Genomic DNA, 20,710 nt, shown 5'->3' on the forward strand with positions numbered 1-20,710 from the left:
CAAAGAAGCCGTGGGATTAGCTGAATTCACCCAGTCGTTCTGTGATTTGCCACAGTTCAACAGAGTGTCACTGCAGAGCACTGTGTGCATGTGTGCGCGTGTACATGGGCATCGCAATGCTCTGCCCCCAATATGGTGCAACGTGATTAAAAATTGAAGTACATTTTCATTTCTTTTCTCTATTTCAATGAAAACATCTTTGCAGGGACAACATGAAAAAGTCAGCATGTGTAGGAGGAGGGATGAGCTGCAGCGGAGAATTTGCAGTGTCCTCCGACTCTCTGTTCTGGTTTAATTTTCACAAACAGCCATCTGCTCTCTTGTCAGAGCAGAGAACCTTGACTGGGGCTGTGAGACCCCTTGTCTCATTGTGCAGTCAGGTCGGGTGTCTGTTTCAAGATTCGCGAACACAACATCTGTCTCAAAAAGAGGTCGTTTACTCCCTAATATATGCTGCATCATCGGAGGCTCCGTTTGTGCATTGTGAGTGTAGTCGGACATTATTATAGCAAACATGTACTATACTATCAGGTAAGACGCTGAGATGCTGATCTTCTTCGATCGCTGAGACTAGGTATCGATATTTATCAAATTGTTTGACTCTTGCTTTTAAGTCGGCTATTAGGTTTGATCCACGATTTCATCATGCTGCTGGGTTGACTGCTGCATTTTCTTGACTTAAGTTCTGGCCGGCTGTAGATCGTAGTGGCGTGAGCAGGGCCACTGTCCTCCAACCAGGCAGTTGGACCAGGGGCCAAGATTCTATTTCAGCTTTCAGTATTACAGTGTTCTACGTTGTCCATGAGCAAGACACTCGGGGACACCATGCCGGTTAAAGAGCCCTGTGTCGTTGTGTTGCCCTGAATTTCTTATTAAATTTAATACATTTTTTATGAAGTAACGTTTTTTCTTTTCTTTCTCCTCCACATTATTTCCCTTCAAGGCAATTCAAGGTGTTTTTGAAGACATGGTACATTTAGAAAACTACTAAGAAATCCCTCTTTTCTGACATTTTATGGACCAAACACGTAATTGATTAATCATCCGACGAGAGGACAGAAGCAGGCGAGACTTGCTGGACTTTTGTTGACATCCATGCTTATATCAACAAACACGCATGTACACACAACGGCTATTATTGAGGTCAATAGAAATGATTGAGTTCAAATTCATGTATCGTACAATAAGTCGATAACGTAATTATTGTTATGAATATGTGTCGAATATATGTTATTTAGGCATTACCCTGTGGAGTCTGCAGGGTTGCTACGCAGATATCAGCTAGGAGGTTATTCCAGGTCTGTGTTGCATATTCTTGGGTCAAACAACAGACTAGTCCCAGATATCCTGAAGGCTCTATAGGAGGTTCATATCATATAAGGAGATTGAATTGGTCCCATAGCCACAGAGAGATTTTACAGACGAGCAGTAAGATTTCGACGTCAAGTCTTTGAGTGACAGGTAGTCTAAGGATTTAAAAGCTTGTTTGACGAGGTTGCATTCCCTAGTTTTTTGTCAGGACTCTGGCGGTTGTGTTTTGTATAAGTCGGAGGGTGAGCAATTTTTAGACGTTGCTTGGACAATTTTTTGTCGAAGGGAGTGAGCAGATGTTCAAGCAAAACGTTAGAGCACCAGCTGTTAGACTGCTTTCAAGTGGGTCAGGCGAGGCAACGGAGAGGCATACAAAGGTAAATCAAGGGGAAAGGCAGGCAGGTGGATCGGCCTGATCCGGACGGACAGTGATGACTGCAGCGAATAGCCAGCGGAAGAGATCTCCTCTTTAATTCTATCGTGCAAAGCCAGTCACACACCCGGGTTAAACTCGTCACAGTATTACTCCGTTTATCTGTGCTTCTATTTCCAGTTTTTTGGGGTTTTAAAAGGATGATTAAAAAGAAGAAGTGATGCATGATTACAGAACGATTTAGGATTGAGTGATATGTAAATGAAAGGGCGCTGGGGTGGGGGTATGGGGGGTGAGATGCCATCTGCTGCTCTGATGCAGTTGTGCATTTTTGTTTTGTAAAGGCTATGTCTGTTTTTTATTTTCTATTTCCTTCCTCCCTCAGCCAGTGTCCAAAGGCTTAGTCTCTCAACATGTCACTTCACATCAGAGCTGCCTGTACTGCCTGGAAGCCTATACCTGCATTTACAAACACAGGCACGCATGCACATTTGCATGCGTGCACACACCCTCGAATACAAAACCCCCCGAAAAAACCCCCCACTGTTGCTTTACACGAGCAAGGACTATTGTAAGGACACCGGTGGACAAAGGGAAGCGGCTAAAAGAGACGCAGAGTGTTTGTATGCAAGAATCTTTCAATGCACGACCGTGTGTATACGGCCAACGCTGCTGCGAAGTTGAATTCAAAGTTAAACTTGATGCTGGGCACTGTTCTCACCCATCTGCTGTGGGCTGGAGTTTAGAGATGATCAGAACATCATAGTGCAAAGAGTGACGTAGACAATATCAAGAGAAAATAGGGGGAAGAGGACTTATGATAGAAAATATTAAATAAAATAACATATGGTGCTAGTTTACAAAGGGGAAATTTGAGTATGTGGATCTACTTCATCAGCGGACACATTTTGGGGACAATATGAGCAAACAATCAGAAAATTAAGATTTGGGTTATGTGCGCAAGATTTCAGACACTTAATCTGAATTGTAGTGTAACTATGTAATGTATACACGATGTAGTGACTCATATTTGTAACTTACTGTCACACTCTCAGAGGTTGACGGCACTCGAACGTGACACACCAGTGGCCACCAATTTGCATTCATCAACACTGGTGTGGGTGCACGAGTTTAATAGATTGATAGGAGGTAGAGGAAGATGTATTGGGGACAACGACAATAAATAAGTGATCTGATATATATATATAAAAATGGGTGATCAGTCTTTTTTTGTCTTAAGCCACTGATTAACGTGGGGTGTATTTTTCATTAACCATCAAATACTGTCACAGGGATCTCTCTGCGGCTGTTAACCATCTTCCCGGCACATTAGTTGAATAAATGAGCTTAAAAGATGTTTTGCTTGGTTGGACAAGAGGGCCTCCCTTCCAGACATGCAGGGGGTCAATGCCATTTTCTTCCCTTCTTGCCACTGGACCCACTTCTCGCAGCAGCGAGTCATGGGATGGCCTCAGCAGGACGAGAGGTGGTTTAATTTGCTGTCCTCTTAGCTGAACACAACTGTATGCTCTGTGAGTCAGCCAGCGGTACACACATATCTCTGTGTTTGACAGTGGAGTGCTCTGGTAGGCCCCAGTGTCCATGAATTAATGCATGCTCCTGTGTGTCCATTTGCTTGCATGCACATTTTAGCGTGTGCTCTTCACTGGATAGTGAGTCTTTTTTTAACGTATTGAAAGCTATTCTTAGAGTGACCTTCCAAAAGCCATGGCGTGCAGCCCCGTTGTCTGTGTGCGCCCGCCTGTGTGATTCAGCCTGAGTGGAGAAAGCCCAGGGACACATCAGTGGCCCTCTCCCGATTACGGAGCTCCACAGTTTGCGGATGATTCTTTGATGGGGCGAATCTGGAGGCATTGTGGTCGAAAAAGAAGTCGCCCGGCAAGAGGAAACGGTCAGCAAAACAAACGCACACGCACGCACGCACACACACACGCACACACACACACACGCACACACACACACACACACACACACCACGATACAGAACCACGATACCCTATATACAAAGCGAGGGGCGGGCTGCACATTGTGTAAAAAATCCATATTACACCATCTGTCACGTGACCATTTTTGGTCCAATCATGTGAGCACAGTTAATCTCCGGTATGCCAAAGGATTCACCTCATGGCCTGGCAGAGTACATGGCTGTTCTATATTTAGGCTCTCTGTGTGGCCAATGGGGACCCAGACCATAATGTTATCCTCAGCTACACAAACGCATTATTATACGCAACTAAAATAGATGCAATGTCACTGCAACATAAAAAGATGCCTTAGTTATATTTTCTCCTCCTCTCTTTCTGGTGTATTTTTGGGGTCCATATAATTTATCGAAGGGTTTGTGTAGGAGAAAATCATCATCACTCAGATTAGAGTTTTGTGTCTGAGATAGAAATCTAATGTGATTAATTAGGTTTAATCAGACTGATCTGTTTTATTTCCTACTTAGTCCTGCCAAAAAGCAAATCTCTTCTTCTCAGGAAAATCACGAAAAAGGCGGGACAAGCAAGCGGCAATACAATCTCAGTGTCAGGAGGTCTTTGGAATCTCCCATCGCTGGTGTGGTACTGTCACATAGTGAGTAATGAAAGGGGAAAAGCAATATGTATATTACTTAATGGTCATAGAGTATAAAATAAGCAAATGGAGAGCCGCATTTTTTTCTTCTTCTAAATTATCACTCCAAACTGAGGAAACACCGCACCAGGGTTCATCCGTGACTTGGTGCTGAAGAAGAAAACAGTAATTTAACCGCGGTGATAGCACGTCGCAGCTTTTTAACTGATGACAATCACTCCATCTTGTTGAAGGAAAAAGGTTAAGAAGAGCGCAGCAACAACCTGTTAGCCATGGTCTCTCTCTCTCTCTCTCTCTCTCTCTCTCTCTCTCTCTCTCTCTCTCTCTCTCTCTCTCTCTCTCTCTCTCTCTCTCTCTCTCTCTCTCTCTCTCTCTCTCTCTCTCTCTCTCTCTCTCTCTCTCTCTCTCTCTCTCTCTCTCTCTCTCTCTCTCTCTCTCTGGAGCTTCACTGGTGATAGTTGTGATGGGCAGGAGTGGGAGGAAAAACGTTCTGACTCAGCCAGAATCCTCCTTTTGACACACACACACACACACACACACACACCATAACCCGCCCTATAGACTAACAATATTCACATGTACAAGTGCCCTGCTCTATACATCCACCCCCACCACCCCTCCTTCCCTGCTCTCTCTCTCTCTCTCTCTCTCTCTCTCTCTCTCTCTCTCTCTCTCTCTCTCTCTCTCTCTCTCAATGATTTTACATTGGCTGCTCCTGTGTCCTACTTTTTACAAACACATACCCACAAAATTAAAGTCATCTAATTTGCAAGAGAGAAAAAAATAACATATGGGGGGGGGGGGCAAATGAATGTAAATAAGTGAGGTTAGTGTTGGTTCCTGTTTTTTTCGAATGAGATGCCAGTAGGCAAAGATTGAGGTCAGGAGGCAGAGGGGGAAAAAAGGGAGGAGAGGGGAAAAAATGGAGGAGAGGGGAAAAAAAAAAAAAGCAGATGTACAGCCAATATCAAAACAGGTCAAAGCTGCAAGAGATGCTGTTTTTGGAGGTTTGTGTCCTTCTTGGCTGCTGGTGCTGCCGTCATTCTGAAAAAAATAAGATCATTCACTCTGACAGTATGTTCCGCTGGAAGTTCAGTTGATGCAGTCATCCAAAGATTTTGATGAGGACACACTGAAAGATGGAAGGCCAGCTCCTACTTTCCACGTCCGCATGTCTGCGGCGGTCGGCGTGGACGTCAGAGTGAAGTCCAAAGTGTGTGACTGTGCAGACTGTGTGCATGGCGAGTGTGCAGACTTCACATGTTCCATATAAAGAAAATGGATTCTTGATATTAATTCAGTAGACCCTCAAGCCTGGAGTCAGCCTGAAGGTAAAAGAGGGAGACAGTCAGACATACTCTGTTATCGGTGCTGAAATGTTTTATTGGGTGCCTGCACGAACATCACTGCTCCTGCTGGTCCCACGTCGGACTTTTTTTGTTACTCATGTTACTATTACTGCTGAAACGAAAATAATAATTCTTCCAACATGAGCCGACTACCACATTGGAAATAAGACCGATGAGTGTTTTTGTTATCGTGCTAGAAAACAGAAATTGTTATAACATTCCGTCTTTGATCAGTACTGATGCAACACGGAGGGATGTGGATCCCAGCGAGACCCCTCAGAGGAACAACACCAAATGGGGGACTTTTGAGTTATTATTATTATTATTAGAGCTTTAAGAGGCAACAGGCAGAGTTTGTGCCTCTAGCGGTTCCAGGTGGAGGAGAAAGAAAGAGGTACAGTATGTTCACTGAGGCTCCTACTTTGTTTTCTGGCTCCAAGCGTAAACTAGCGTCAGCGGTAGCATCATGGCTTTCTTAATGCCAGCAAGCAGAGAACGAACCGTAAAAATCTCAATTTGAACAAAAATAACCTTGAGGTGAATGGTCCTGTACTTTTACTAAGCAGGCAGGTTGTGTTGCTCACTGATCTCGTAGAAAGACGGCCAACCGCATGTCGTTTTTGAAGCCTCTCAAGTCCCGGAGCTCTCTCCACACAGTGAATGCCCGTCCGAGGTTCACTCTTGTTCCATCTCTTTTTCTACCACGTCATTCTTGGGTTTTGTTCCTTCGTCAACAGGAGTCCTTTTTTTTTTTTCCTTTGCATGGTTGAGTTGTTCTCGTCGATCCGGCTGTCCCACCGTCTGTCGTTTCCATCACTGGGGATAGATACCGGGAGAACGCCATTCTCTTCTTTGTTCTGGTTACGCAATGGGTGATGCAGGTTTTAAATACTCATAAATAAAGTCAATCTTTTTTTTTTTTTGCTTCTCGGTGCCCAGCTCAAACAGACGGCGGATTTGGAGGCCAAAAGCAGTTCAAAGTTGATGCCTCTCCGTGGAGCAGTTGTTTCCGAGGCCAAGCCCCAGCTGCCGAATAAATCACTTTAAAGTTCTGTGCTTCAGTTGAAGATATCCTCCTCACTCAGCTTATTGGCCCCACATAAAATTCTGCAACCCGGGCTCTTGAAGTAATTAGCCAAAAGACATAAGGAGCGAGCAGTTGTGGAAAAATTGCGTGTCTGATCTTTTAATACTTGGCATAAGAGGATACATCTCAGAATTGTAATAATGAATCATAATGGATCTGATTTCTAGGGAGGGCAATAACACAGATAAATGTTTTTTTTTATTTTAACAAAGTGGTATTAAATGTCTGAATGATCAATATTTATGACCACGCGATATGATGTGATCAGACTATGCCAAGCCTTGAAAAGTGCAAAATATATCTTATCTGCGCTTATGCTAATGCATGTCACAGATACTATAATGCATCGGAGGCTTAAAGAGAAAGTTTAGCATAGGCTACTGGTGAAATGAAATTCCAAGTCATCTAAGCTGGCACTCTGTTTACTAAGAGGTTTAACCTGCCGTAACGCAAACACTTACCTTCAGTGAAACCGTCCACGAATCTCTATGAAGGGCAGCCATTGTTGATATTCATGCCGGGCGGCTGGAATCTGTCAACTCAAACAAAAGGAGAACATTTGCTTATCTGGTGAACCGAATTGACAATTTCTTTTTGGGGAGTAATGTTTTGGCAGAGCCCTGTGATTTCTTTCTTTTTCTTTCTTCAGTACTTTAAAGAAAATCTGAGTAGGCACAGGCATAAATCAACGGTGTGGTGTTGGGCAGTTCAGTCAGTATGTTGAATATGGTTAATTTTAAAAGCTTAAAACCAGGGATCTAAAACTCGAATCTGAGAAAGCACGAAGCCTTTGGCAATGAAAGGGACACTGATTTTCCTGGCACATACTATGTTTGTTTGTCTGAGCTGATCCTTTCCAACTTAGATTGGATTTGCATTAATGCCATTGTAAAGAATCGTGCACTGTGCCATTATCTCTGAAAAGTCAACCTGTAGTAGTTACATTTTTTTCTTTCTGACACTCAGTTAAACTCAGTTGATTAAAGTACACATTGCAGTTTCATAGGATATAGTGAATGTTGACTGTTTCCACTCATATTTTGTGCAAAACAAAATGAAAAAAAATCTATCCGTCTCTAACCTGCTCAACCAAAAATAACGTTGGGATCTTTAATTGTCATCTTTGACAGTATAAGGGCCTTTTAATCTGCACGGCTCGGTGAGTCAGTAACGCACGAGGCCATTTGTTTAACAGTTCAAATGTAATGGAACACAACATTACCAAGTTAAAATGTTTATATTGTGGTCACTCTTAAATGGGGCCTCTGGGATGATAAACTTTTACTGTGGTGTTATTTTTACAAGACCATTTCCTTCAGTTACAAAGAAATTTATATATATAGTCAGTGCTGTGAAATCCTTGCCCCCTAAATATTCAGTTTGAAGAGCTTTTAGTTCTACTGAAGCTAACTTGACTTGTGAACTAGTTGATATTCTATTTATTGCAAACAAATTGCTGCTCACTTTTTTCTTTTTTTCTGGGAAGAGACAACCATTATCCTGCATGAACAAGGTACATGTATAATAGAACAATTAAGGTAATTGCAGTATCATGGCTGCAGCTGAATCACAAAAATATATATTTATATTGCCCTAAATATTACTGAGACCAAAAGCAATTATTGTCATCAAACATCAAGTCAATCCTCCATCAAATCTATCCACCTGAGAACAGGTGAAAAACAGAAGTGACACAAAAATAAAGGGGTGTGAAAGTTGAATTTTGGAACTACTTGGCGCCTACGTGATGATTGCGAATCGCATCTCTCTCACCATTTGTGTGAATAAGACGTAATGAAGCCATTTTTAGACAAGGTAAGCTGGCGTGCAGATGAAATAGCCAGCGACCAGGGGAGAAGTGGCTTCTGAATGCGTTGGCCTTGTCTTTAATTACATGACATGGTGGAGATAAAGGCAATAATGGGAGTTTTGGAAGTCGTACAATTTCTGCAGAGAAATTAAACAAGTGCAACAAAGTGGAGAAATTAACCAGATGGTGGTTGTTTTTTTTTTTGTTGTTTTTTAAACAAAGGCTGATTACCAACCGGGCAAAGAAGGTAACAGTCCCATGGCGTTTGTGGTAATTACTCAGTGGCAATTTGATTTGGTGTCGGGAGAATGTGTGTAATTATGTGTGGCTCGAACGAGGCCCGTAGTTCACTTCGTCCCACAGCGGGTTGATGCAGCGTTGATGGCATGTAACACCGTTGTCTAAAAATACCACTTAACTTTATACTCTCCTCACTTTCGACCAAACTCCTCAATAATGGAAAGGGAAACAGTTATGGCAGCTTGTGACTACCTGTCATAAATCCTATAAACAGCCCTGCTCTCAATAATTCGAGAGCCATTACTGTGTCTGAGAGAGGGATAATCATCCGTCCCCGTCACAGTAAACACAATGTTAACAACAAAGCAATCACACAGTGTAGCCTCCTGTCTGATGTTTAATCATGCTGCTGCGTTGCCGCAGTTACTCACCATGACAATGCCGCGACTTTTCCCTTTTTTTTTTTTCTTCTTTTTTTCTTCTCGCGGTGACATCATCTCGCCTCCCACTGTCGGGTAGGAATAGCTGCCAGGAGGCTGTGGAGGCAAAATGCAAGGCCACAGTCACTAGTTTATCGCTCACACAATCGCCGCCAGTCATGTCACAGAAAGTGGTGAGTTTACATTGTGTGTAAATATTGTTGACCCTAGGAAAAAGCCGTGGCATAACCCTGGTCATTAGCGAAGCTCCTGTCTTTTCTCACACACACACACACACACACACACACACACACACAGACACACACACACACACACACACACACACACACACACACACACACACACACACACACACACACACACAGCGCAGCCATCCACTGTCACCTCTGATATGTACGACCCTTGACAGCAGAGGAGCTCAGTGAGACGGCCTGTCAGCTGCTCCGCAATGTGTCTGGCTTGTCTCCGTTCATTGGATGGCCAGCATGTGCCTGAGGTCTCCCCTGCCCATCCATATCCACACCAATTTACAGCCCGGCTGCCGGCAGAGTGATATTCTCATGTGACATTTTCTTTTCCCGCCTGGTCAGCATTCCTGAATTCCCACGTTTCCTTCCCACATGAAACGTGTAATGTACAGCCACACGGGGATCACCATCCCTCAACATACTGATCAAATACAGAATGCTTTAACAACTTATGTACTCTATAATAATGAAACATCCATATATCTTATTTCCACACAGGTAGTGGGCTCATATTTGAAGAATGATGTTATTTTGTTTCCTCCTGCCGCTATGTGTGTGTGTGTGTATCTAATTCTGTTGTTTGTGCATGTGTGTGTGTGTGTGTGTTGTATCTAATTCTGTTGTTTGTGCATGTGTGTGTGTGTGTTGTGTCTAATTCTGTTGTGTGTGTGTGTGTGTGTGTGTGTGTGTGTGTGTGTGTGTGTGTGTGTGTGTGTGTGTGTGTGTGTGTGTGTGTGTGTGTGTGTGTGTGTGTGTGTGTGTGTGTGTGTGTGTGTGTGTGTGTTGTCTCTGTGGCTTTTAACAACACAGCAGCACAGTTGTCTGATGAATGATCATGCCCGCCAAGTTTTTATTGCTTTCCGGAGATTACATCAGCTCACAGTAAATCGCTTTTGCCGGTGAAATGTGTGATCCTAATAAAAATACTTCAAACCATATCTTAATACAAACAATAGTCTTGAGCTGTTTTATGCATGGTTGATTTTTTGGGGTTTTTTTCACACAGCTGTTGACAACATTTATCATTCATGAATTACAAACAGAAAAAGAATGGACTGAATTGATAGCAATGTAATTATGGCAATAAGACAGATAGGATCGAATACATTTGGACTTTTTATGAATTTTGATAACAAAGAAGCCAAGCGCTACAGCCTCAGCAGAGCGATGTGCTCCCATTGTGATGTTGTTCCCAAAGATATCAGCACATTGAGTTGAGATGATTATTAAAGGAGCAAGGATGGAAGCCGCCTGCAGACGTGGGGGGGTTGGTGGATACATTTGAAAGGCTGCAAGATCGTAGCATCACGTATATATATATATATATATGGCACCATTCTTTACTTTCATTGTTCATCCACCAGAAGGAAAAGTTGACCTCAATGGTAACAGCCTTGAAGAAAAAAAGAGAGAGATCTGTCTATAGACCCCGTAAAGCTGGAGTGTGAAGCCTCTTGTGAACACACCCTTATCTGCTGTTGTTGACAGATGGGGAGTTCTAGCTAAGGTTAGTCCGAGGGCTCCCATTAAGGAGGTAGGCAGGCAGGCAACGGAAGGCTTGGACGCTCTGATATCGCTGCTGCATTGGTATGAACAATAAACAGGGACCTTTCATCTCCCCCCCACACACACACACACACACACACACACACACACGCGCGCTTGTGTACACATGTGAAAAAGTGTGCTCACCATGAACCTTGCCAACACGGCACATTTAAACGGACAATAATGCTGCCAAAAGCCAATGGTTCCTCCCGTCTCAAACAAAACGTACAAATGTAAACATTTCAAAATTGCCAATTGCCAGTCTCAAATTGAATTTAAAGAAATTCGAATTTGGATAGAATTTTTTTTTTTCAAATGTTGTACTGTATTTTTGGAGGTTTAAAGCTCGCTAAGGTGACACATGACAGCAAGGCGAAGGGAATCGCTGCTGCCAGTAACGACTGGTCAAAGCCGACGTGATCTGTGTCCAAAGTGGGGACGCGGCGTCTTTTACTGCTTTTTAATGTATATTTAATTGGAAAGCCCCGATGTACAAGATTCAAAAAATATCTGTCACTGGTGTCTCCTAGTGGTAGTAATGCACATTACCAAACCCTCCATCCATTCCGCACACCAGGATTGAATGCTTTTTTAAAATTCATTTTTAAAAAAAACATGTACCATCAGAATAATGTGAATGATAACGGAACCACGTAAGAATGTGAAATTCACACGAGCAGGCAGTCGAGAATAGACAAACATCTTTGCAAAATTGTGCAATGTAAAGCGATCACACACAGTTAACCCCAACCCTAATTGTGTTTGGAGTCTCTGTCTGGAACACACTGAACTATTTGCTTCCCATACATCAATGTTGTGAAACCCCAGCCAAACACTTAAGCCGGAGAGGAAACTGGGAAGCTTTTTTTTTTTTTTTGAGTGGAATCAGGAAGTCATTAACGAACACATGCATTACGATAGAGCAGTAATGGCAGGTGGTCTGACACTGATACATCAGTCTGCCAGAGCGGGGGGCATCGGTCGATAACACCTCCTGAAAGTGTCTTCCTGGCAAGCGCTGCGGCCCATCATGAAACTGGCGCGGAGCTGAAGAGAGGCGTAAGACAGGAGGGTCTTACTCCGGCCGAACCTCACCCCTGTGGTAGAGAGCCCATTATCATTAAGAGTCTGAGTAAATGTGAGGAGGCTTTGTGCTGCTGACCAAGCTGGAATAAGTGTATTAAGCGGCACTTTCTCAGCTGTCAGGGGGTCTGGGTTTTGGGCCCCTGCTAATGTAATGTTAATAAAAACAAAATAGTGGGCCGAGGGACTCCGGAGAGCGGGCTTCATGTGTCTCCTGCACAAACCGAGGCAGCCTACTGTAATACCCAGTGCACCTGCCTGCATCAGCAGAAAACACACGTGGCGATGTGAACAGTTATAGTTGTGCCGTCTGGGTTATTGCACTCGGCGTATTTAATAATGCTATCAGTGGCCGGGTGAACAGAGGCGCGTGCTGGAATAAATCACGGCGACTTCGCCTGGACACTGCGAGGGACTCGGTTCGCACGACGCGCACACGTTCGCAGCCATTATGGACACTGACAGTCTCGAAAACCCCCCCTCTACTCCCCTCTCATCAACACACAAATACACAGATGTTGGCTGTTTTTCAATGAACTCCGTGTTGTGTTGTGCGCCCTTTCTCATGAGGAAAATTATTAGCCAGCTGTTCATATTCCCCAGCTGCACAGACTATGCCGTGTGTGCCTCGAGTGCTCACACACACACACACACACACACACACACACACACACACACACACACACACACACACACACACACACACACACACACACACACACACACACACACACACACACACACACACACACACACACACACACACACACACACACACACACACACACACACACACACACACACACACACACACACTAGATACATGGCTGAGAGAGAGTATTGTTCCCCGCAGGTTACAAGCCATAGCGAGAGGCCAGGTGAGGTTTCCGACAGTCTGACGTTAATCAATTAGTAGACAACTGACTGGGGGGGGGGGGCATCAATGAACTGCCATTTAAACTGAAGTGCATTAGTAGAGAACAGCTATTGGCAAGCTTTGCTACATTGTCAGGCTCGCAGGGATGCTACTGTGTGTATGTGTGTGTGTTGCATTTTAAACAGGCAGGCCGCACGATCTATACTGTCAGGGTCACGTCTGCCCTGGCTCGGCTAACCTCGGCCTCCTCAGACCTAACATCTGCCCGGGTCAGACAGCCAGCCAGCCAGCCCGGGGATGGCTCATCATCAGCTGGAGGCTGGTGTTCATGTTCCAGCTAAGTACTGGCAGGAGACGATGTTTTTTTTTTTGTTTTTTTTGCGCGAGTGAATCCAAGCAAGTCCGGCTCCAGCTCCCCGAATCGCTCCGTTTCGTGTCAGATGTCGAGCTGCCCCGGGGCAGACGTGCAGTGCAGAATGCGGTTGTAAAACATTAAGCGGTGATCAATGTGTGCGTTAGCAGCTTGTTTTGTGTTTGCTGCGATGGAAACATTCTTTCATTCTTGTAGATAATGTGAAATTATCCAATATAAGTACTTTTCGTAACACTCTTGTTTTTTAGTATATAGACTGTGAACATCAATACTTTCATAGAAACTCTATATCCCTGGTGTTTTATTATATATCACACACTGACATCACTCTTTCTTTCCTCCGGCTGTTTATCTCTCTTCAGGAGACTACGTGGTGCTGACCGTCTTCTTTGACCTGAGCAGGAGAATGGGCTACTTCACCATCCAGACCTACATCCCATGCACCCTGATTGTCGTCCTCTCCTGGGTCTCATTCTGGATCAACAAGGACGCAGTGCCGGCCAGGACATCATTAGGTACAAAATAAGCCAGAAATAGAAATTAAAGTTATTTCCCCTTTTAAAAAACTATATCAAGAACCCAGTGGTGGTGGGCTGCACGGTGGTGTAGTGGTTAGCACTGTCACCTCACAGCAAGAAGGTTCTGGGTTCGAATCCTGGTTCAAACCAACCAGGGCCTTCCTGTGTGGAGTTTGCATGTTCTCCCCGTGTGTGCGTGGGTTTTCTCCGGGTTCTCCGGCTTCCTCCCACAGTCCAAAGACATGCAGAATGGGGTTAGGTTAATTGGAGACTCTAAATTGACCGTAGGTGTGAATGTGAGAGTGAATGGTTGTTTGTCTCTGTATGTGGCCCTGCGATACACATACAGTGGCCGTGGATAAAGCGGTAGACGATGGATGGATGGATGGATGGATGGACGGATGGACCCAGTGGTGGTAACACGCCACCACATATTAAAAAGCAGCGTCCTCTATCCTGCCATTCTCTCCCCTCCTTTGCCTTCTCCATGCATTCTCCTCCTTCTTCTCCCCCTCGGAGACAGGGCAGGTGCTCAGGATTATAGTCCATCTTGATTAGAAGAGCCTTTCCTGGCACATATGTTTTCATGCATGCCTTAATGAGGCATTAATTATGCAGTGCAGTGCAAGGAAGATGCAGAGACGCAGCCTCAGCACAAAAATAATACAGGTGGCCTCTTCACTGAATGCAAAAAAAAAAAAAAGGGACACGGAGAGGAAAAAAAAAGGATTTCAAGGAAATTTGTCAGCTTTTGAACTTGCCCTTGGCGTCCATCGGACATCCTCAGAAGTTCACTCGCGTCGTAGTTACATATTTATTCCTTAGTCAGCTTTCCTGTTGACTCCTTGAGGCTTTAAAATCCCGACCCCAAGTCCATGCCTTGTTATCGTTAGCGAGCATAACTGAATGTAAAGCAATCCCTGCGGGCAGATGCACTCATTCTTCCTCCCGATCATCGCTACATTGTCTGTCATTAATCTCTCTAAAAATAGGTTGTTGTGTTTTCTTGGGCCTCTGCAGCTAAAGATTTGCCGTTGAAATAATAACTCCGTTAATTCCCTGCTTCAAAATTGTACCGAGAGTCAAACATCTTAATTTCCTCTCTGAGAGACGGTGCGGGGAGGTGCAGGCAGCCAGGTGGTTAGGAAGCAGATTAATGCAGATGACATCATTCTTAATCCTTCAATGCCTTCCAGAAAATATATCAATTCACCCAAAATTTTGACGCAGATGCAGACGGATGTCCGTCAGTCCACGTTAAATTTAGAAAGAAATCATCTCCGCACGAGGCAAGTTCCCCCACACGGTCCATTTAAAGTGAGGAGGCGGCGGCGGCGCCGTTAGCTGCTTGTTTACTGTTGTTTGGGGGGTTTTGACGCCGCTGTTGGTAATCTGTTTACTTATAAACGCATTTGCTCGTCATGTGCCATCCCTCCACCTCCATCCGCGTCATCATTAGAGACAGACAGAATGAGTAAAATGGGGAGAGGGCTACCAGATGGTGGGTAAAGGCACGCAGTATGTCGGCGTGGTGGTCAATGGCTCCTGAACTGTAAACCAGTGGAGTATGTGGATCAAGGGGACAGTAAAACAGCTGCTCACTCCTCCCTCGTGGCCGCCTGACTGTTAAAGCGCTTGCAATTAAACAGCCAACAATAATCCTCTTTTTTTTTTTCATACAGTACATGTAGTAGTCACACAGCTTGATGTTTCTGCACTACATTGTTGCTCTCGAAAGCTCCTAATTCAAAAGTGCTGCTTAAAATTCATCTTTCAGGTTCAATCGTACATGTACTTCTGCAGTTTTTTTTTTCGTTCTGATCGTCAGTGCATACAGCATGCTTCTAACTTACGACAATGTTCCTTCTGCACTGAAACCTTTAGAAGCACAAGTGTTGTTAAGGTTGAGAAATTAACGATTAGAGAAAAAAAAATGCATTTCCACAAAAACATTCACTCCCAAGTTTGAATCCTCACTTGGACTTTTAAGCTGATTCCAGATTCCTTTCAACTGTGAAACTACTACAGCCCAACTTCTTTTAAACACCTGAATAAATGTCCGAATGAAGCCGCGAGCATCATGCAAATCGTATTCAACTTCATGACGGATTTAAGAACACTTCAAGTGCCGAAACATGCCTATATTAATGTCATAGCGAACATTGGCATTCTCTTTTTTTAAAATATCAACAGTTTAGCAATCTCCTTCAAATTTTGTTCTCAGGAAAGTAATCTCTTATAATTTATAGTATAAATTATACAGATTTTTTTATGTAATAGGATTGCAGTATGTGAACACATTGTTCTGCATGCAGGAGAGTGCAGCATAACTGTACTGCAATTTTTCTTTTGTCCTGATCTTGAGGAAGTGTCCCTTGTTTTCTCTGATCGGCTCACCAGGCATCACCACTGTGCTCACCATGACCACGCTGAGTACTATCGCCAGGAAATCCCTACCAAAAGTCTCCTACGTGACCGCCATGGACCTGTTTGTGTCCGTCTGCTTCATCTTCGTCTTCGCTGCGCTCATAGAGTATGGCACACTGCACTACTTTGTCAGCAACAGGAAGCCGAGTGCCAAAAAGGACAAGAAGAAGAAAAACCCGGTGAGTGCCGTTTCGAAAACAACCGGAAGTGAACAATTTTACATCATTATTACTTGTAGTTAAAGTTTTTTTGATGATCAAAACCTGCTTAAATTAACCATTTAGCTACAAACAACAATATTTTGGGTGTATGTACTACATGTGCATGTGTGTTCACAGTTTATTTCATCTAGGTGAAAGATCAAGTTATCCCTACACACGCTCTGTCCCTCCACCGCTGTATTACAGTACTGGGATAAGCCTCAATATCCCTAAGGGAGCATCTTCCTGTGGGCCAACTCAACCGACTCAATGAGCAAGTCGCGCAGCTCAAACCTTTTCCTAATCCGCCACACATCTGTTACAGTTGTAATTTAGACCCGGGTCACATGGCCGGAGAGTTGGTCTGACGTGAGCCTGCACACACTTACACATACACACCATCATCCCATGAACGTCGGGAACACAGCCAGCACATAACATAGGATTAGCAGCATCACAAATCAGCCACAACAAGGACCCAATTTACAATGTCCTTCTTTATAAGCTTAAAAACTCTCATAGTGTCATTTTATAACTTAATTATATATGTCTTATTCATGCCTTATTCCATCCTTATGCGTTTTCACACGTTCAAATCCGAAAAGGTATACGGACACGTTTCAATTCCCTGCGTAGAAGTTCATTTTAGTTTTCACCAAAGTTTCCTTTTTATTCACTGATTATATAAAGTTGGCTCATAGTTTTAAACGAATGAAGACTTCTGAAGAAAACTAGTCCAAATCTACAGTACCACCTGATGTCTACATAGTGGAAAAAGTTTGTTTTTATGAATCTATTTTTGGACAACTAAGCACTTTGTAGTACTTTTTTTTCTTTTTTTTGAAAATGTTGTAGGTCACTGAAATGTATCTCCGAAGTCATGGCAGGTTTTTTGGGCTGGATTCACAAGACTTGAAAGATATTAAATGTTAAACCTCTGGGTATACTGCGCCTGGGTGAACAGGAGAATTGAACTGGAACTCAGGGTGGAAAGTGGGGCGCTCCAGTTTCGGCCTCTAAAACTCAGGTTCTGCACGTGGTCGAGCACAATGAATGAATGAATGATGAAGTGGAAGGTGTAATGCCACTTTGCCATCTCAGAGGAGCTTCTCTACGTTCCTTGCATGACTCGCCAAGTTGCAGGGGGAGGATGTGCGCAAGGAGCGGACCGTCTTCAACTGAAATTCTTTTGATGCTCATACTTTTTTGAAAATATGGCAATAGCAAGAACTCGAGGAAATATAGATGAAGAACTTTAAAAGTTTATTTTACTACCTGATTCACTTCCATTTGGTGTAAGTCATCTTCCCAAATGCAGAGGGATTTGTGATGAGCAGATTTCCTCCTTTCAGTCCAGTTTATTGCTAATAGAATACTATCCAGCATTAACACAACGTTTATAAAGCAAACCAGAACTGTGAAAAAGTATTTAACTTCTGAATTATGGATTGTGTATACTTTATCGTTTTAGTTTTTCTGTGATATATTCCTAGCGCAAGAATCATGTGAGATACATATATCCCACCATGCATCTTCCTCCATGTCTGTTTGAAACATGTATGTCTCTCTACAGTATATTTCCTCTCTCTTTCCATTCTCAGCTAAATCGTACAGAACTTGTAATTTCTCACACATTATCTTCTGTTTCTTGTTCCCTTTATTGGCGTGTGTTTTTTTTCTCTGTTTCTTTTTTTTTTTTTTTTTTGTCACTCTTTAAATTTCACATATTCTTTGTTTCCTGTCTGGACAAAAGCTACTCCGGCTATTTTCCTCAAAGGTATATTGCCTGTGTCTGACTGCATGTGTCTGCTGCATTTTCGGCTCATCGAGCCCCCAGCACCTCACTGCTTTTCTGCCTGTTCTACAGCAGATGTGCCTCTCTCCGTTCTCTCTTTATCCTTTACCTGCATTCTTACCGTGCTCCTCCTCAGTTACTCAATAGGTATCAGAGATAACATTAAAAAGGGGGGGCGCTCTGCAGTGCACAGTGCGGAGGCAGCCAGCCAGACGTGCTTATGCAGTTTTTTTAAAAACTCAAGTAAGCTTCCCACACATCCCCTGTCCAGAGGAATGTGACAGTCCGGGCCCAGTGTGGACTCATTCTGGCTCCCTCTGTCCTGTTTCACTCTTTTTGTCGTTGTTGTAACCACAGTGAACTTGCAGCTGCAGCAAAAGCTTCCTCTTCTCTTCCCCTTCTCCTGCCAGTAAATCTATACCTGTGTGTTTGTTGGGCTTCTCCACCTGACGCTTCCTGCAGAGTCAGCAGAGCCTTAACAGACTGAAACAGACAACCCTTGCACTGTGTTAAGTCTAATTAGAGTTGGAGGTCCACGCCGAGGATTAACACATGCTAATCTTTTAACACCCAAAAAAGCATCCAGGGGGGGTGAGAGCCAGCGAAGGAGTCCTAAATTTAACATAACACACAAGTGAAGCCAAGACGCTCTGCTTTTCCACTAGCTATTTTACTTGGAGGGATATTTTTAAGGTCGTATTAGTTCGATTTTCAGCCCAGACAAAAACAATCCAGTTGTATGGAGAGTGCAAACTTCCTATATTAAGGAAACACCAACATTTAAATATTCAGCGTAAGCCACATAACCAAGGGGTCCTCCAGTAATGATCCTAGTGTTTCCACCTTTTGCCGTCTCTGGGAGGTTGTCTACTTTCAGCCGGTTAAAGTTGCGAGTGCCACTGTGTTTGTTTTTGTGTTTCTTATTTTTTTTGTTGGATTTTTCATGTTTTGATTTGTGCTAACACCGACCCAGCACAGCACAGCCCAGCTTGACCAGGCCATGCGGCGGGATGCTGTCAATGCTCCTCCTGCTTGAGCTTCCACTGCGCCACCTCCAGTGCAACCCATCCCCCTTTGAGAACCGAGTCATAACCTGTTCTGCTAATCCCCTTATTAACTCAACATACTGTCCGTTAATAAGGACAGAAATGCTGGAACTAACCCCCGTATGTCGCTTTGTTTGTGGTTATGTATCGTTTTCAAAGGGACAGCGGGTTTGTGCACTAGCGCTGGGGTGGGATGAGAAGTCGTGGGGAATGGACAGTTCAATCAGGTTGGAGTGCTCTAAGCTTGTCTGAGGATGCATGCTCACGGCAGATAATGTTATGTTCAAACTAAAACTGCAATGACCCAATTTTCCACAGTGGAGCATGCTTATTATAGATACATTAAGATGGGGGGGGGGGCTTAATATGGAAGAAAATGTATTTACTGTTATGTGATGTTTCTTGCAATTGAAATGGAACTGATTCATATTGACACGTATCTCACAACACGTAGCATTAATACATGCTTTTAGAGGAGCTCCACTAGATTATTGTTCCTATCTTTCAAAGACAAACATAAAGAGCAAAGTAAATGACAACAACCTGCACTTTTTTTTTTTTGGAGGGAAAGCGTGTGATGTGAAATTCTTAGACGTTGAACCCTGGAGAACACACAACTTGCTTTGTCTTTCATGAGCTTGACACTCTAGTTTATCAGCAAGGTCAAGGAGCCTTCCAATTTCTACCACAGGGTGGGGGCAGCGGGGGCAATTTTATCTGCCAAACAGCCAGAATTCCAATTTGTGCAAAGGTGACATGGCATTTCGAGATAAAAAGCTGATGAAAACTGTCTATTTGAATACTAATTGTCTCCCTTTTAGAACGACAGGGCCACAGACTCACTGATGTCACGGTCCTATTTTAGGATTCTCCACAAATGAAAGGCACTTGGCCCCCAGTGGTGAGCACAGATTCAAAAGGAGGTTTATTTCAACCCATTCAGTGACAGAAAGAGTGGGCTGGAGAAAATACTGAGCTGTGTGCTGCGCATCTGCCATCACATGCTCCGCCCTAAGCTTAGCTTTATGACGCATCATAAGCCAGTTACAACACATCCTATGAATGTATTTCAGAAAAGAAAGAAAAAAATGCTTACAACATCCATACAATTCGAAATTATGGAATCCTTTGCAGGCACTGCACATTAGGAACATTATAAAAACTGTCCTTGGAGCAAATGACGCAGCACTAGCTTTATGTAACCGCTAAACAAAACAATACGGACTCTGTCCTGAAAGAATAATGATTGCCTCAGCTGTCAAACAAACAGCAGCCCAAAGGTGTAATTTGCAACATGAGTCTCTCAGGGACACTGACCCTCTGTCACCATAAGCCTCACTAATTACACCCACCGGTGGTAGTCATGGGTCTCTTTGAATTTCCTTGA

General features: G+C 43.6%; 1 protein-coding gene and 1 long non-coding RNA gene across 7 annotated transcripts in view; one reads left to right on the plus strand and one right to left on the minus strand.

Moving 5' to 3' along the window:
* Positions 1-20,710, minus strand: part of LOC124849825 — a 222,929-nt gene that overhangs the window by 20,229 nt on the left and 181,990 nt on the right. For 2 of the 3 annotated variants that reach the window (XR_007030403.1, XR_007030401.1), the window contains 2 exons: positions 9,200-9,304; positions 7,180-7,250 (listed from right to left, as the gene is read on the minus strand). This is a non-coding gene — a long non-coding RNA (uncharacterized LOC124849825). Of the gene's footprint in view, positions 1-5,512; positions 5,608-7,179; positions 7,251-9,199; positions 9,305-20,710 lie in introns of those variants that run through there. The other variant, XR_007030402.1, reaches the window with a different exon arrangement.
* gabrg2 (gamma-aminobutyric acid type A receptor subunit gamma2) overlaps positions 1-20,710 on the plus strand; it is a 44,714-nt gene that overhangs the window by 20,107 nt on the left and 3,897 nt on the right. For 2 of the 4 annotated variants that reach the window (XM_035626312.2, XM_035626313.2), the window contains exons 7-9: positions 13,700-13,852; positions 16,256-16,461; positions 18,236-18,259. In XM_035626312.2, coding sequence (XP_035482205.1) covers positions 13,700-13,852; positions 16,256-16,461; positions 18,236-18,259 — 383 coding nt within the window. The remainder of the gene's footprint in view (positions 1-13,699; positions 13,853-16,255; positions 16,462-18,235; positions 18,260-20,710) is intronic. The other 2 variants (XM_035626314.2, XM_035626315.2) reach the window with 1 other exon arrangement.

Source organism: Scophthalmus maximus, chromosome 2, assembly GCF_022379125.1.
Source record: "Scophthalmus maximus strain ysfricsl-2021 chromosome 2, ASM2237912v1, whole genome shotgun sequence".
Taxonomy (NCBI): Eukaryota; Metazoa; Chordata; class Actinopteri; order Pleuronectiformes; family Scophthalmidae; genus Scophthalmus; species Scophthalmus maximus.